This window comes from Tarenaya hassleriana, unplaced genomic scaffold (genome assembly GCF_000463585.1).
Source record: "Tarenaya hassleriana unplaced genomic scaffold, ASM46358v1 Cleome52, whole genome shotgun sequence".
Taxonomy (NCBI): Eukaryota; Viridiplantae; Streptophyta; class Magnoliopsida; order Brassicales; family Cleomaceae; genus Tarenaya; species Tarenaya hassleriana.
Window position 1 is genome coordinate 434,894 of NW_010967884.1, and position 14,136 is coordinate 449,029.

Sequence of the window (14,136 nt, forward strand, 5' to 3'; positions counted from 1 at the left end):
CCAGCCATCACCTACTGTACCGTGGCATAAGCTAGCATGGTTCCCAGAAGGAGTTCCTAGGTACGGGTTTATTCAATGGTTAGCCTTACGAAGAAGGCTGCCAACGCGCGACAGGCTATTCCTGTAATGACCCGAGGCCGCTACGAATTGTCGAAACTGCCCTCACACAGCAACCCGAGACCTTTCAGCGTGTTTTGTCCTCACTCGCACGCATACCGAGACACTTCCCAGTAGGTCACCCATCCTGAGATTGCTCCAGAGCCAGCACGCTTAACTTTGGAGTTCTCTCGGGATAGTCAACCAAAAAGGTAGGTGCACCTTGTTGTTATGAGTAGCTCAACTAATTCTTTTATGTTATCTTAGACTGTATAGTCCCATACCTATATACAGCCCTCGGATCTCTCTCATTCCGGTGTGTTCGATTCATCCCTGTACCCCCTACCCAGAAGCTCGTCAGGAGCCGCCCCTTGTCCGTGCCTCTGCACCGGCGATCACTCCCCGCCCTCCTACGGTACTCTGGGTTGTCACAATTCCGTTGGGGGCAGTCCCGACCACAACATGTCTACTTTGTAACAGCGAGGTAGAATCTCATGCCCACTTATTCTTCCTCTGCTCCTATAGTTACCAGGTCTGGTCTCGGTTTGCTAGGCTCATCTTTGATAATCCACCGACGGATCTTCACCTAACCTTGAGTTGGATTGAAAGCTCAGGTAATGGCCAATCCCGAAATAGAGGTCTGATAAGCCTCATCCTCCTCAAATTCTCGATCTATTTTATTTGGGCGGAACGAAACGCTCGTCTATTTCGGAACCAAGTTTTGACAGTTGATGCAGCCTGCCATAAGCTGAATGGAATGGTTCGAAACTGCATTCATTCCCTCCTTGGTTCCTCTCGGAGGTTAGATCCTGCTCTGCTTGCGGATTGGTACTACGTCACTCTCTCACATCGTTAACTGTTGCGTAACATTTTGTTTGTCTCGTTCTTGTGATTGTAATGGTGTCATTTTGAGGCACATGGGTATTGTTTTTGTAGAGGGTATTCGATCTATGATCGGTTTATGTATAAAAACTACTCTATAGTTTATAAAATATTTACCTTTTTAACAAAAAAAAAATTTGTTGATGTCTAATAGAATAGTTAGAACAATGAACTTCCGGCGTAATTATTATAAAATAACGACTAAAATCTGTTCATTTCTAGGTTATTTTTTCGTAATATACAATATAATTTTTTTCTTTTCTTCCCATTTCATTCAAAATTTCTGTTGCTCGCGAAGCCGAATTTTAAACATATAATAACGGATAATGTTGTAGAAAAATGAATAAAATATTGATTACACGGAATAAATAGATCTGAGAAAAAAGTAAAAAAAAATATGAATAAAAGTAAAATGACGTAAAGAAGAAGAATTTACAAACACATGTAGATAAAAAAAATATTAGGTTTAAGTCACAGGCATTACATGTGGCCTAGGGGTGGGAGCTTTATTTTAAAATCTCTATACTGTTGGCCATGATATTCACGCACATTCCGTGCGACAAATAATCTTTTTGACTATCATTTTTTTATTGAAAAAAAACATATTTCATATAATATATATATATATATATATATATATATATTCTATTTCTTAAATAAATGGACCCACGCCAAAGACAACGTGTGAAGAAACCAACGTCTAACCCCACTGGACCCCTCACACATTATTATCATTATTATTATTATTATTATTATTATTATTATTATTATTATTATTGTTGTTGTTGTTATCTTTTTGTTTTTTTGTTTTCTAATGGCAGTCGAATTATTATATTACCAATACAGTTCGGCTATACATTTCTTTAAATATGTATGTTTTATATATCAACGCAAGGATGTATATATGTATGTATACAACGTTTATAAACGTATTTATGTTTTTGGATAAAGATAGATACGATTTCTTCAAACAAAACCATGATTTAGCGGAAACTGAAAAAGATAAAATCATGAAATTAAATAAATAGATATCGCCGCCTAATAATAAGCACAGATTTGTTACCGGAATCGGTGAGGGAATTGGTGACCGTATAAAGAGGAACAGAGTTTGGGCATTAATCGGGTATACCGGGTAAACCCGACCCGGATTAAACCGTGGTTAATCATTTAACCCCCATACTTAAACTGCATAAGTAACCATGGTTCATACAAACCCAGTGTCACGCCCCTCTTCGCTATATCTCTAGCTTTTTTTTTTTTTTTTTGTGTGCGCGTGTGTTTTCATATCGGAGAAGACGACTCTTCGTTACGTGTTTCCTCGTCGGAAGCTTACTCGGTTATCTCTTTTTTTTTTTTATCTTTAGGCTGGAAAAAAATTGTAGAGACACGAAGAAGAAGGGTTCATTTTCGAAATCGAAGCCGCAATCACTTTACTGGGAAAATTTACGTGTGATTGAAATCTCTCTCCTGGAGAATTCTTCGCTTCTGGTGTGTATGATTCTTTTCTGGGTAGTTCCGATTTTTCCGGCTTGATATTCATGTTCGTCCATTGATCCCGTTTCCCTCTTTATCGACTCAGTCTATCAGGGAATTGAAGGTGGAGAGACCTGGGTTGTCGGGTTTCAGTCAGTATATCGAGTTCTTACTGAGATTTTTTTGTTGAATGCGTTCGGTTTCGGAGTGGGAAATTAGGGTTCTTACGTTGATCTCTTGAATCTCAAGGCCTCGCTGGGTCTGGCTTTCTCTATAATTCAGTTATTCTTGTTTTTTTGGGCCCTTTTTCTCTGGGAGATAAAAGCCGAGATGAATATGGGTGAACGAGGATGGGATGATGAAGAGAAGGCCATGGTTAGCGCAGTTTTAGGGCAACGAGCTTTTGATTACCTGAGAGCTAGTCCGGTTTCCAACGAGAATTTGTTTGCGACAATGGGAAGCGACGAGAGTTTGCAGATCAAGCTCTCCGATCTGGTGGACCGTCCAAACTCGATGAATTTCAGCTGGAACTACGCAATCTTCTGGCAGCTTTCGCAGTCTAGATCCGGACATCTGGTCCTTGTCTGGGGAGATGGGTGTTGCCGAGAACCGAACAAGGAAGAGGAATCGGAAGCAGTCGGAGCCCGCAATGGCGGACTGGAAGAGGATAACTGGCAGAACATGAGGAAAAGAGTGCTGCAGAAGCTGCACAGATTCTCCGGTGGATCTGATGAGGATAATTATGCTCTTGGATTGGATAGAGTTACAGAAACGGAGATGTTCTTCTTGGTGTCCATGTACTTCTCCTTCCCCAACGGAGAAGGTGGCCCTGGAAGATGTTTTGCATCAGGAAACCATTTCTGGATATCTGATGCTATGAACACTGCTTCCGATTACTGCTTCAGGTCCTTCCTCGCAAAGTCTGCTGGAATCCGTACAATTGTCATGGTCCCCATGGATATGGGTGTTGTCGAGCTCGGTTCTGTCCGGTCTTTGCCTGAAAACATGGAGCTGGTTCATTCTGTAAGGTCTTTGTTCTCGACCAGGGTGCATCAAACGGCTACCCTTTTCCCATACCCCATGAACGAGAGGAGAGATGATGACAACAACGTGGAGAAAAACACAGGAGGTGTTCACAAGCTCTTTGGACAGGAACTGGGTCACTCGAACTCGAACCACTGTCACGCCTTTCCTCCTTTCAGAGAGAACATGGCATCAAGAAAGATGGATGAGAGGTTTCCTCCTCAGCCATGGCCAGAAGGCTATCAAAGTCCGAGGAATGGATTTCATGCTCTGACACCTCACGCAGCTCAAACGACGGCTCTTTATGCAGCTCAAACAACGGATAGCAACATGCAAGGGCAGGTCAACGCAACTAAAGAAGATGCCCAGCTAAATAATCACCAATCTCCAAAGCCAACCAGCCAGATGCAGATTGATTATGCGGCCTCTTCTAAACCCTCACCAAATACTGTGTCGAGAAATTTGGATTCTTGTCTGGAGAAAAGAGCGGCTGCGGCTATGGAGGAGAAGAGGCCAAGAAAGCGAGGAAGGAAGCCTGCTAATGGAAGGGAAGAGCCACTGAACCATGTGGAAGCTGAACGGATGAGGAGGGAGAAGCTCAATCAACGGTTCTACGCCTTACGTTCAGTCGTGCCCAACATCTCGAAGATGGACAAAGCGTCTCTCCTCGGAGACGCCATTGCTTACATCAACGAGCTTCAGGAGAAGGTCAAGGTCATGGAAGCAGAGAGGACTGGGACAGGAAGCTCACCATCACCAGGGGAACCAAACCCAAGTCTGGAATCTTCCAACTTGATTCCAGATGTCGAGTTCCAGACCCTGAACGACGAGGTTGTCGTGCAGGTGAGTTCCCCACTGGATACGCATCCCGTTTCAAGAATTATTCAAGCGGTCAGAAATTCTCAGGTCAGTGTCTTGGAATCCAAGTTATCACTCATCAACGACACGGTGTTTCACACGTTCGTGATCAAATCTGATGGGTCGGAGGTTCTGACGAAAGAGAAGCTGATGGCGGCGGTTTGCCCGGAAGTCGGCTCCGAGGAGCCGTTACCGTCATCCGGGTCGCAGGTTTCCGGTAGCCTCTGACGTAGTAACACAGTGTCGGTTTTCTTGTTCAGGTCCATAAACGAATAGATCATCTTGCTTTAGGGGAATCTCAGTTTTCGTATCATTGTTTGACGCTATACGAATCTCCGATCATTACATCAATAATTCAACATAGTTTTGAAATATTATCAATTTTTTTATTTTATTTTATTGTTGCTGCTTGAAATGATGCACGCTGTTTTACGTTTCCCACCCATCGATGCTTCCAAAAAAGAAAAGGGAAGGGGCAAAGTGGGATTGGAGATAAGGAAATGAATTAAGTCACGTGGAGAACGTGCTTTGTGAGGACACGACATAACAGATCTGAGACGTGTGTACGTTTTCCTCCGTCCGTATGAAATCAAAAATATGAAAAACGAGGCCCAACCGATTGCATACCACAAACGGAAGTGGACGACACGTCATTGTTTGCTCGGTGACTCCTATCTCTCTCGGGCTGAGACGTGACTCGCATTTTCTGTCTCCACCATTTAATAATTTCGGATTTATGGAAAATTCCAAAAAAAATATCTAAATTTATCAATTTTTATAAAATAAAATTTTAAATTTTAATTTTAATTTTTGTAAAATAAAACCTCATTTAGATTTTAAGTCATAAATAAACCTAAAATTTATAATAATTTTTATTTTTAAATCCATAACTGACGTAGCGTATCGGACATATAAATTATAATGTGTCAAATATGATCAAAGTGTTGACTTGACAAACAAGATATCAATATGTCACGTTAGCATTTAGGTTTAAAAATCACAAGGATTGTAAAATTCAGATTTATTTTCGACTGAAAAATGAAATTAAGATTTTATTTGTTAAAAAATAAAGTTAAAAGTTTTATTTTATGAAAATTGAAAGTTAAAGTAATTTTTAGGGTTTTTTTTAATATGTTATATTTTTTAAGTTGATAAATGTCTGACCCTTTTAGTTTTTTTTATTCCATAAACATATTTTTTTTGCACATGTAGGTAGTGCTTGCCACTTGTGATAGAAAATACCCACGTCCCACAGGCATGAAATACAAATCTAGACATTTATGTGTATGATTAAACTCATTATTGAAACTTGATATATTGTTTTGGGGATCAAAGTAATTTATATAAATATTTTGATGGATTTAATTAGTTATTAAAAATCAGTTACAAGATTAAATAAATATAAATATGAGTTATCACCGGAAGAAAGAAATCCATGAAATAACCACCCTTGTGTGTTTTTTTCCCCTGTGGATGATTACCCCGATCAATAATCTACACAAAAGATTTTATAAAAAAAAAATTGCATATAAATATCAAAATTTTTACAAAATTCTCATATAAATATTCAAATTATAAAACTTTTAAATAAACATATGGTTTTTAAAAAAAATTCTATACAAATATATGGACTCTAAAAAAATTCAAATCAATCAACATCCGCAGACGTTCGTTTACATAACAGATTCCGAAAAAAAACGATGATTTGGCGATCGAAAATCCAAATCACTTTGATTATTTTAATTTTCAAAACTACTGCAGATGATATGATATGTGATATGATACTGATTTAGATTTTCGATCGTCAAACATTAATTTTTTACCGAAATATGTTTATACGAATAACCTTGGTAACATATTTTGGTTGATTTGAAAAAAAATATAGAGTTCAAATATTCATATAAGATTTTTTAAAAAATCATATATTTTATTTGAGATTTTTATAGAATGAAATTTTTTATGTTGGAATTTTATAAAAAGTCGGTATTTATATGTGATTTTTTATTTTTTATATTGTTGTATTAATTAATTATTTAAATTAAAAAAAAATGAATGCGGGAAGAACGTTCCCTGTAGCATCTCAGTATATATGAGCCCGAGGACTTTACTGAGTTCAGGCCCCATCACAAACTCAGCCCATCCGCTCTGTCCACAACACCATTAAATAATTTATGAACTTTTCGATGTGGGACATTCATGAGGGTTTCTTCGACTGTCTTCTTGATTCTCGCATGGGTTTTCGGCCCGGATCACACATGGTCACTCCACGTTACTAGCCGAATCTAAAGATCACACATGGTCAACGGCAAAAAAAAATTGAATTGAAAAAACAAAACGATGGAGCACCAGTTCTTGGACGTAATTTTGCATCCATCCATAGGGAAATTGCCATCTTCCCGTATATCTCAGAAACCGGAAATGTTACAATGATAAAGCCGCTGAAGGGGGCTTTAGTTTCAATGCATCAAAACAAGGGGCCGAGAGATGGTAACAGATCTTATTACACCTAAAATGGAGAAAAGCCTCACTTCTTGTTCTTCCGGTCTTTAAGTTGTCTCTGGAGAGTTTTGATTCTTTGATTCAGAACTGAATTCCGGGATATTCTCCTGTCAGCTACGCTAGATGTGGGACCGTTTTCTCGAACTGTACTTTCCTTTTTCACCGGCGAAAAGGTAAAGGGCATAGGCTGTGATGGCGGGGCGTCCACATTTGCGATATTCAATAGCCTTTTCACCTCCGGACGTTTTAGCACTGCGTATAAACACGGGAAGATCGGATCAAAATTGTTTAAAGATCGGCTGCAAAAATAAAGTTCACAAATGGCGTACCTAGTCCATATCCAAGCGAAAACAGGTTGGAAGTAAGCCAGTAACAGAATAATGCCTGCAAAGAATAATAGTTTTGCTGCTTTAGTGATGAACAGTTGAATCCAATGAATGAAGGCCAAATGGTCAATTTACTTGTATCAGAACATATGATTTTGAGATCCACCATTCGGTAGGTCATATTCTTACCGTCTCAAAGCCCATCATTACGGGGACGGAGACAAAAGCAAGGATCCTTGAGAAAGTCTTCATAGTTCCAGCCACTGGGTTCCCTTCAAGGCCTTCCTGCATGTTGTACTACAGAAAAGACTGACGGCAGTTAGTAGCATTTGATAGAATAGGAAAGAGATGGAGCTGTAAAAAGGGCATTAGGAGACAATGGTCAAAGTTATAACTGAAAAGAAAGTTTTACTGAACTATAGAAGATTTGAGAAGCTCAAGGATCCAACCATGGCTGGTTTTGGCAAAATATTCAAATTCAATTAAATAGCATTATGTTATAATATTCAATTATAAAATAGTCCAGCAAGGATCAGCACCCGCTCAGACCTTAAACAAAACAAGTTAACATAAAGCATATTCATATTATTCTAGGAAATCTTAAAGCCCTACCTCCACTGTAATCAAGAAAGTAAGTGCAGTGAGCAGTGGCAAGACATAAGAGCTATCTGGAATTGAAAGATCAGTAAACCAGAGAGTCCCGCCGCTTTTAAGTGATGGAACTTTCTCCGCCATATTTCTGATCTGTAGACAAGAATCAGCGAACAAGTTTAGAAATTAATGATAAGAACCGGTACTAAAACACTAGACTATATATACAGCTTACCGCAAAGAAGAAGCTGATGAAGATGGGACCTTGAATAAGAAGTCCTTTCAGAGGAGTAAATGGAGTTACTCCATATCTAAAGCCAACCCAGGAAACAAGAAAAGTGAAAAGCGCAAATAGAAGCATACCAGTAAATAAAGAAACTGTGTATCTTTCATTTGAAGGGACTAATTCACCTCTTGCAGCTGTCTTAACTGGATGGAGAAACAGCACTTACTCGTGAAATAATGCTTGCATCCTTTTCTGGCCTTCTGCCATGGCTTCAGGATCCATAGCCTAGAGAGCACAACAGATAAGCGCCAATCATATTATTGAAATAATCACTGGAAATCTACTCGATCAGAGTACTGTTCAAACAAATGATAAAAAAAAAAGCACCACGTTGGATTGGAACTTCACCCACAAGTACTAGAAAGGACACTTTTTTAAAAACTGAACCTAGTATCTTCTGTTACAGTGAAACCAGAACAGAATTCGTATGATGCTACATTGATGAATCAGAATTTGTTCCTGAACCCAAAGGACAGGGTAAGACAATGAGCAGTAAATGTTGCACCTTACTACTTATCTCTTGTCTTATCTCCTCCAAGCGTGGCCTCATCATCTGCACGAACAAGATACATACGTAGAAGTGGATTAAAGCAGAAAGTGACACTCAATCACAAAAAAGTTACAATATTTGTTTAGCAGAAGCAAATGTGCAACTGCATGAACAGACACCGAAACTGACATTGAGTTTTGAGGTAGCCTTCAGTTGATTCAGAAGGAGGGGAACTGTTAGCCCACGGATCATCACAGTAGTCAGAACTATTGATGCCCACCTGCAAAAGGGAAAGACTTACAGGACCGATGCCGAAGAGAAAAGTCTAGAGAAGACAAGAGTTAAGAGTTATACCAGTTCAGGCCAGTAAAAGAATGTACACCGTCAATCACGTATTGCAATGCCGCAACAGGATAAGCAGAATCTGCAGCTGCAACAGCCACTTCGTTTACGGCAGAAACGTGGCTTGTCACAGCTTCAATCGTTCCATCAGGGATCACTTCATTCGTCACAAACTCAATACCATCGACCTTATCGGACCATTCTACCGGTGTAGAACTCATATACCTACAAGACGAGAAACAAAACCCGGCTGGCCCAAATAATGACTGATATTGCCTCTCTTGGGGCAGTGAGCTCAACCGGTGAGTCCCATTATGAGGTAAGACTTTGTGGATCGTCTCACCACTACCCGGGTTTTGAGAAGTTGTTCCAGTGTCATCTTTATTATTACCAATAAGATGAACACAAGACGGGTAAATCCTTCTCTGAAAAAGACCAACTCTTTTCGAGATACCACGGAAACAAGCCATTTGCAGAGGAAAGGGAGTTCCTGCCAAAAGGAAGTGTCTCTCTCAGCAACACATTCGACATACAACAAAAGCCACGAGAACATACCCTTATGTGTGAAGAGTTCCCTCTCCTGCTACAATATCATCCAAATCATATAGCAAAAACAAGAGTTTCCGAAAAGCTTCGCACTAGTGATCGCCATTGAAAAACACGGTACTAGTTCTCTCTCAGTATATCCAGGATGAAACTCAACACTAGGCGTCAAACCCAGCCTTGTTTCTCCAGGAAAACCTCAGCGAAGCTTCCATTTCCAGAATTTTCATGGATTTTACTGAGAAAGTGGAAGACATTACCTCAATAAAATGCTCTGTTGCGCCCCTCCGATACGTACATGGATTTGGATCACACTGCCTGTCTCACCTTTCGGCTTCTGCAGGAACCCTAGGGCTTGTCCTGGCCGTTCAAAGCAAACGCCGTTAACATCTGCCGGCAGAAAGCAGATTAAATGCACCCTTTCGGGCTTCTAACGGCGCCACGGCCTCCGTTAGGCTTAGCTAACGACGTTTTTGTAACTCAAAATGGGGTTTCGGGCCTATAGGCCCAGTAAGTACTGTTGCAACAGCACGATAAACTGGGTCACTGGGCCTAAAGGGCCCAACGTCAAACAGGCTTTTTTTAAAACAAAAAACATGAGAGGCTATCTTAAGGACCATTTGCTATAAAAAAAAAAAAAACTCTACCATCTGCAAATTTTGCCCTAATTCAAAGTATACCATTCAAGGCCCAAAATCGAAATAAACAGAAGAATCGCCGGTAACGGCCCAAAATCAAGGACTAAAAGTACAGTATGAATCTCAAGTTCCACCTTTGGGATTTGCTAGTCAATACAAAGTGTTTTTTTTTTTTGTTATAAAGGTTTGTATTAATGAAGCAAAAGGATTACATAGTGTTCAAAATGTGGCATAGTGAGGTCAATTTTATTGGGTTTTTTAGTTGTTTAAAAATTTAAAATTTAAAATTTATAACAAAATTTTAAAGTTATTTAAAAATATAATTTCATTATTTTTTTTAAAAAAAGTAAACATGTCATGTAAGAGTTAAATTTTTGTATATTTGTTTAATAATTAATAATTTTAAAAGGTACATCCACTATACATTACAAAGGTGCTCCTTCCTGAATAGTATACATCCACTCATCATTAGTTCCTAAATTCATTAGGTTGCCATGTTATTTTTGCTCCCACGTCTAAAAGATCTTTGATTTATTTACTTTTTCACTCATATTCGTTCTCTTCACCGTAAACAACAAATACAAACATGTATATATACACAAGCACAAACAACTAGACACGTGTCATGATCTCATCCGCGGCCAGCACGCCGTCACCGTGAATTCACGAGTTTCGAGTTGCCATCAGCGCCGGCCACATCGTCTGCCGCCGCCGCTTCCGTACTCTCCGGACGACCAGCTTCGTGTGTTGTCTCAAGACACCGTTCATGGCCTTGACGTAATTGCTCGAATAGTGGTCCCTTAGTACCGAACCGTCCGAGCCATAAGCCCCCGGATGGCTCAGTGTCTCCAATGGGTGAGGTCGGCTCAGAAACTCGCGTAGGGAGGCCGAGGAATACGCATGGTGGCTCTTGTCAAGAACGTACAGACCATTCCCCGGCGGAAGCCATGGATGCGGAGGTGAGACCCTCTCGCTCGGTTGGAGGATAAACACTTTACCCAACGGGGAGTAGAGCAGCTTCTGCGTTAAAACACGACCGAGAAAAGACTTTAGACAAGTGACAATGTTACGTCTCGGACAAAGCAAAGAAAACGTAATACTCACGCTTTTGTTAAGACAAGGGTGTGTCCGGAAAGAGCCATTCAGACGCTTGAGGATGAGGGCTACGTGGTCAGGGTAGTGGCAGGAGAAGGCTCGAGGGACAATATCTCGATGCATAATCATGCAATGAACGTGGCTCTCGTCCAAGCCGAGCTGGTCGAGAATCTTCTGACCGCCACAGAACACAAACGGTGAACCGAAGGTAACTACTGGTTTCAGAGCCTCCGGGTTTAGGACACCTCTTTTGAGCAGCATCAGATTCACTATCACTGAGAGACTACCTCCCAGAGAATGACCCGTAAATTGGAACTTAGCTCTATCACCATGTCTGACCAGAAACTCGGTTATTTCCGGCACGAACTGCTCGTATATTCCCTTTGCCACCTCATAGATTCCTCTGTGGACTAACACATCTGTCCCCTGCAAGAATGGTATAAACCGGTAATCTCTTAATGCTGCAGAGAGATCTCAGGTCTGAACCCTTCTTTCCTTACCTCGAATTTGGTTGGTTCAAAGAAAAGATTCGCTTGCCAGGACGCTAAGGAATCTGATCCCTGCAAGAACAAGATTATGTTTTGACACTGACCCTTTTTTAAAGTATAATGGAATAACCCACAATAACAGTTTATACAAATACCTGGATCACGAAGCAACGAGTGTATGTGCTGGGATCGTCACACACAAACCATTCACAAGGCGAAGACAATAACGACTGAAGCTCCCTCGCCGCCACCCGCTTTTCCTCTTTCCCAGCAGCGACCACGGCTGTCATTGTCGTGGCTGCGGCTTGAGCTGCAGCCGCTGATTTACGCAGCGGGTTTGGAACCACGGAAGAATCCTGTGCACGATGGATGTACGAGGCAGCAGAAGCAGCGATCTTGTAAGCGGCTGAGGATCTTATCTGACGCTTCTTGGGGATTTCCTCAACGTATTTCTCTGCTCCTTCAGGGACAGAAACATTGGCTGGCCGGGAGGAGTCTTGCTCAAGTTTCTCCCTGAGTATTGCAGCCTTCGCTTTCTTTTCGAGGGAAGACGTTACAAACTTTAACCCATGGTATCTTCTGAGATCATCGACCTGTTTATCATTTGAATTAGCCATATTCCACCGAACAAATATACGGATCCGTAGCATTAATTCGTAACATATATGCAATACCTTGATCTCGGGTATTACATAAGCCAAGTAACACAAGGAGGACAGCTGAGAAAACTGCTTAGCATCAGACAATGGCACCTTCACCAGTAATCTCGAGAAAGTTTCCCGATCGTATCCTTCTCGCCCTTCGGCCTGTTGATCTTCTTCAGACCCGTAATTCGCAACACAGTCGCCTTCATAACAGCCGCAATGAACATCTACGCTCTCTTCTGAAACACCATCTTCATTCTCTTTTCTCTTCTCCTTCGTCCATTGTCTCCTTATCTCGACCAGTCTCTCCACCCAATTCGCCCTCTTTGCTCCCACTTCTTCTCCTTCACCTCCCATCTCTAGATTCGCTTCCATGGCGTCATCTATCTTGGGATCGAACAGCAAAGACTTTATCGGGTTTGGGATTATAGAGCTCGATAACTGAAAGGAAAACACGCCGGCGGAACGGCTGCTCTTCAGTCCCGGACGGGTGGACATAGCTCGAATCCGGTTCACAGAGTGATAAGACAAGTGGTTGTCGGAATTGGACCTCGGGATACCACAGCATTTCACGATAAGATCTTGACCGGACAGTGACCGGTGAAGGCCGATGCCTTTTCCGGCCACCGCAGACGTTGTCGCCATGGTCGGGAAACCTGCCAGAGACAGTACGAGGATTACGTAATGAATCTATTCGTGTTGTAGCCCTTTGTGAAAAAGACATGAGAAAAAGCTCTGCCACCACGTTAATATTCTTTTTTGGACCGTTGTGCTTATTAAGACGAATCCAACGACGAAACAAAACAACGTACATCGAATTTGCAAAGCCTACAAAAACCCTAAAAATCGGGTAATTAGAGACGTGAACTCTGCGAATTTGTTTTGACCCATCTCATGAAAAAAGATATAAATAAAACTGGTCTAATCGGCAAATTAGCTGGCAATTGCATTATTAATGGGTCGATTTAGCCAACTAATTATATCGAACAGGCATCAATAATCTCGCGAACAACCTTTTTATTGCCCATATGGTTTTTAGTTTATATGTCATCCGGGGGACAATGAACTTCAGTTTGAAAGTGAGTTGTAGGTTGGAACTGTGGGCCCGTGGAACAGAAGTGCTTGCTTCCACGTGCGCCAGGTAATCAAACAACGAATAACGTTTGTACTTTGCATATATCGACGTAGATTCTTAATATTCCCCCCATCTTTTTCCACATGCCCATCTTAATATTCTCGGGGGAAAAAAAAAAGAATTTCCCTTTCTGATGATTATCCAGAAATTCGAAGGAGAAGTGGTGAAAACTGAAACACCCAGAAAGTTTTTTTTTTTTTTTTAATTTGGGTTTTGCTCCTGAATTGCTTAAACCCAGACTCGAACTGAGAAAAGAGAACAAAACATACGGAAAGAGACGCATACCTTTATCTTCTTGTCGGCTGATCGATCGGCGGCGACACGGTCGGAGAATCAAGAAATGTTTCTAGCCGTCGGATCGTCCGGAGACGGACTCCGGATACGACGACGTGTTACGTCGCCCGAGTGGCATTCTTCGACGAGGAAACTGAAACAGATCTCCGAAGGCCGGAGAATATCTAAAGCTTTCAACAATGGCGAGGTGACGAATTCTTGCTGTGGAAGAGGAAGGAAAAGATTCCGCCAATAACGATTTGATAACGAAGAATCTTCACGAGCTTACACAATTTCTGACACTCTGTCTCTCTCTTGTTCTGTCAAAGATTCATGCGTCTCTCTCTCTCTCTCCAGTTCCAGACAGATGCGTGCTTATATATGAACGTGTGTATGTATACCGTAAAAGAAATTTGAAAAGAGGACCAAAGAGAATGAGAGGGGGGGGGGGGGG

General features: G+C 41.2%; 3 protein-coding genes across 4 annotated transcripts; 1 reads left to right on the top strand and 2 right to left on the bottom strand.

Annotated features, from left to right (window-relative positions):
* Nucleotides 1-2,030: 2,030 nt before the first annotated feature.
* On the top strand, nucleotides 2,031-4,726 carry LOC104827624 (transcription factor ABA-INDUCIBLE bHLH-TYPE-like). Its single transcript, XM_010560821.2, has 2 exons — nucleotides 2,031-2,466; nucleotides 2,558-4,726. The coding sequence occupies exon 2, from the start codon at nucleotides 2,782-2,784 to the stop codon at nucleotides 4,558-4,560; it is 1,779 nt and encodes a 592-aa protein (XP_010559123.1). The 5' UTR covers nucleotides 2,031-2,466; nucleotides 2,558-2,781; the 3' UTR covers nucleotides 4,561-4,726.
* A 1,907-nt stretch (nucleotides 4,727-6,633) lies between these two features.
* Nucleotides 6,634-9,798, bottom strand: LOC104827625 (mitochondrial inner membrane protein OXA1-like). Its single transcript, XM_010560822.1, has 10 exons — nucleotides 9,670-9,798; nucleotides 8,879-9,356; nucleotides 8,714-8,804; nucleotides 8,540-8,587; nucleotides 8,201-8,259; nucleotides 7,984-8,059; nucleotides 7,770-7,901; nucleotides 7,347-7,454; nucleotides 7,161-7,215; nucleotides 6,634-7,083 (listed from the first exon to the last, which is right to left on the bottom strand). The coding sequence occupies exons 2-10, from the start codon at nucleotides 9,334-9,336 to the stop codon at nucleotides 6,857-6,859; spliced, it is 1,254 nt and encodes a 417-aa protein (XP_010559124.1). The 5' UTR covers nucleotides 9,337-9,356; nucleotides 9,670-9,798; the 3' UTR covers nucleotides 6,634-6,856.
* Nucleotides 9,799-10,561: 763 nt separating this feature from the next.
* LOC104827627 lies at nucleotides 10,562-14,121 on the bottom strand. 2 transcript variants are annotated; one of them, XM_010560826.1, is made up of 6 exons: nucleotides 13,695-14,121; nucleotides 12,305-12,930; nucleotides 11,786-12,223; nucleotides 11,643-11,702; nucleotides 11,152-11,568; nucleotides 10,562-11,064 (listed from the first exon to the last, which is right to left on the bottom strand). In XM_010560826.1, the coding sequence occupies exons 2-6, from the start codon at nucleotides 12,917-12,919 to the stop codon at nucleotides 10,711-10,713; spliced, it is 1,884 nt and encodes a 627-aa protein (XP_010559128.1). In that variant the 5' UTR covers nucleotides 12,920-12,930; nucleotides 13,695-14,121; the 3' UTR covers nucleotides 10,562-10,710. The 2 variants fall into 2 exon arrangements, with proteins under 2 accessions (XP_010559128.1, XP_010559127.1); XM_010560825.1 differs by having other exon boundaries at nucleotides 10,562-11,067.
* Nucleotides 14,122-14,136: the final 15 nt, after the last annotated feature.

What these genes read in the sequence shown, in the direction of transcription:
- LOC104827625 (XM_010560822.1), bottom strand. Translation starts at nt 9,336, where the DNA reads ATGGCTTGTTTCCGTGGTATCTCGAAAAGAGTTGGTCTTTTTCAGAGA. An exon ending in TCTTTTACTGGCCTGAACTG is followed by an intron (nt 8,805 to 8,878) that starts GTATAACTCTTA and finishes TCCCTTTTGCAG; the next exon opens with GTGGGCATCAATAGTTCTGA. An exon ending in ATGCAAGCATTATTTCACGA is followed by an intron (nt 8,060 to 8,200) that starts GTAAGTGCTGTT and finishes GGTTGGCTTTAG; the next exon opens with ATATGGAGTAACTCCATTTA.
- LOC104827627 (XM_010560825.1), bottom strand. Translation starts at nt 12,919, where the DNA reads ATGGCGACAACGTCTGCGGTGGCCGGAAAAGGCATCGGCCTTCACCGG. An exon ending in ATGTAATACCCGAGATCAAG is followed by an intron (nt 12,224 to 12,304) that starts GTATTGCATATA and finishes AATGATAAACAG; the next exon opens with GTCGATGATCTCAGAAGATA. An exon ending in ACCCTTGTCTTAACAAAAGC is followed by an intron (nt 11,068 to 11,151) that starts GTGAGTATTACG and finishes GTTTTAACGCAG; the next exon opens with AAGCTGCTCTACTCCCCGTT.
- LOC104827624 (XM_010560821.2), top strand. Translation starts at nt 2,782, where the DNA reads ATGAATATGGGTGAACGAGGATGGGATGATGAAGAGAAGGCCATGGTT.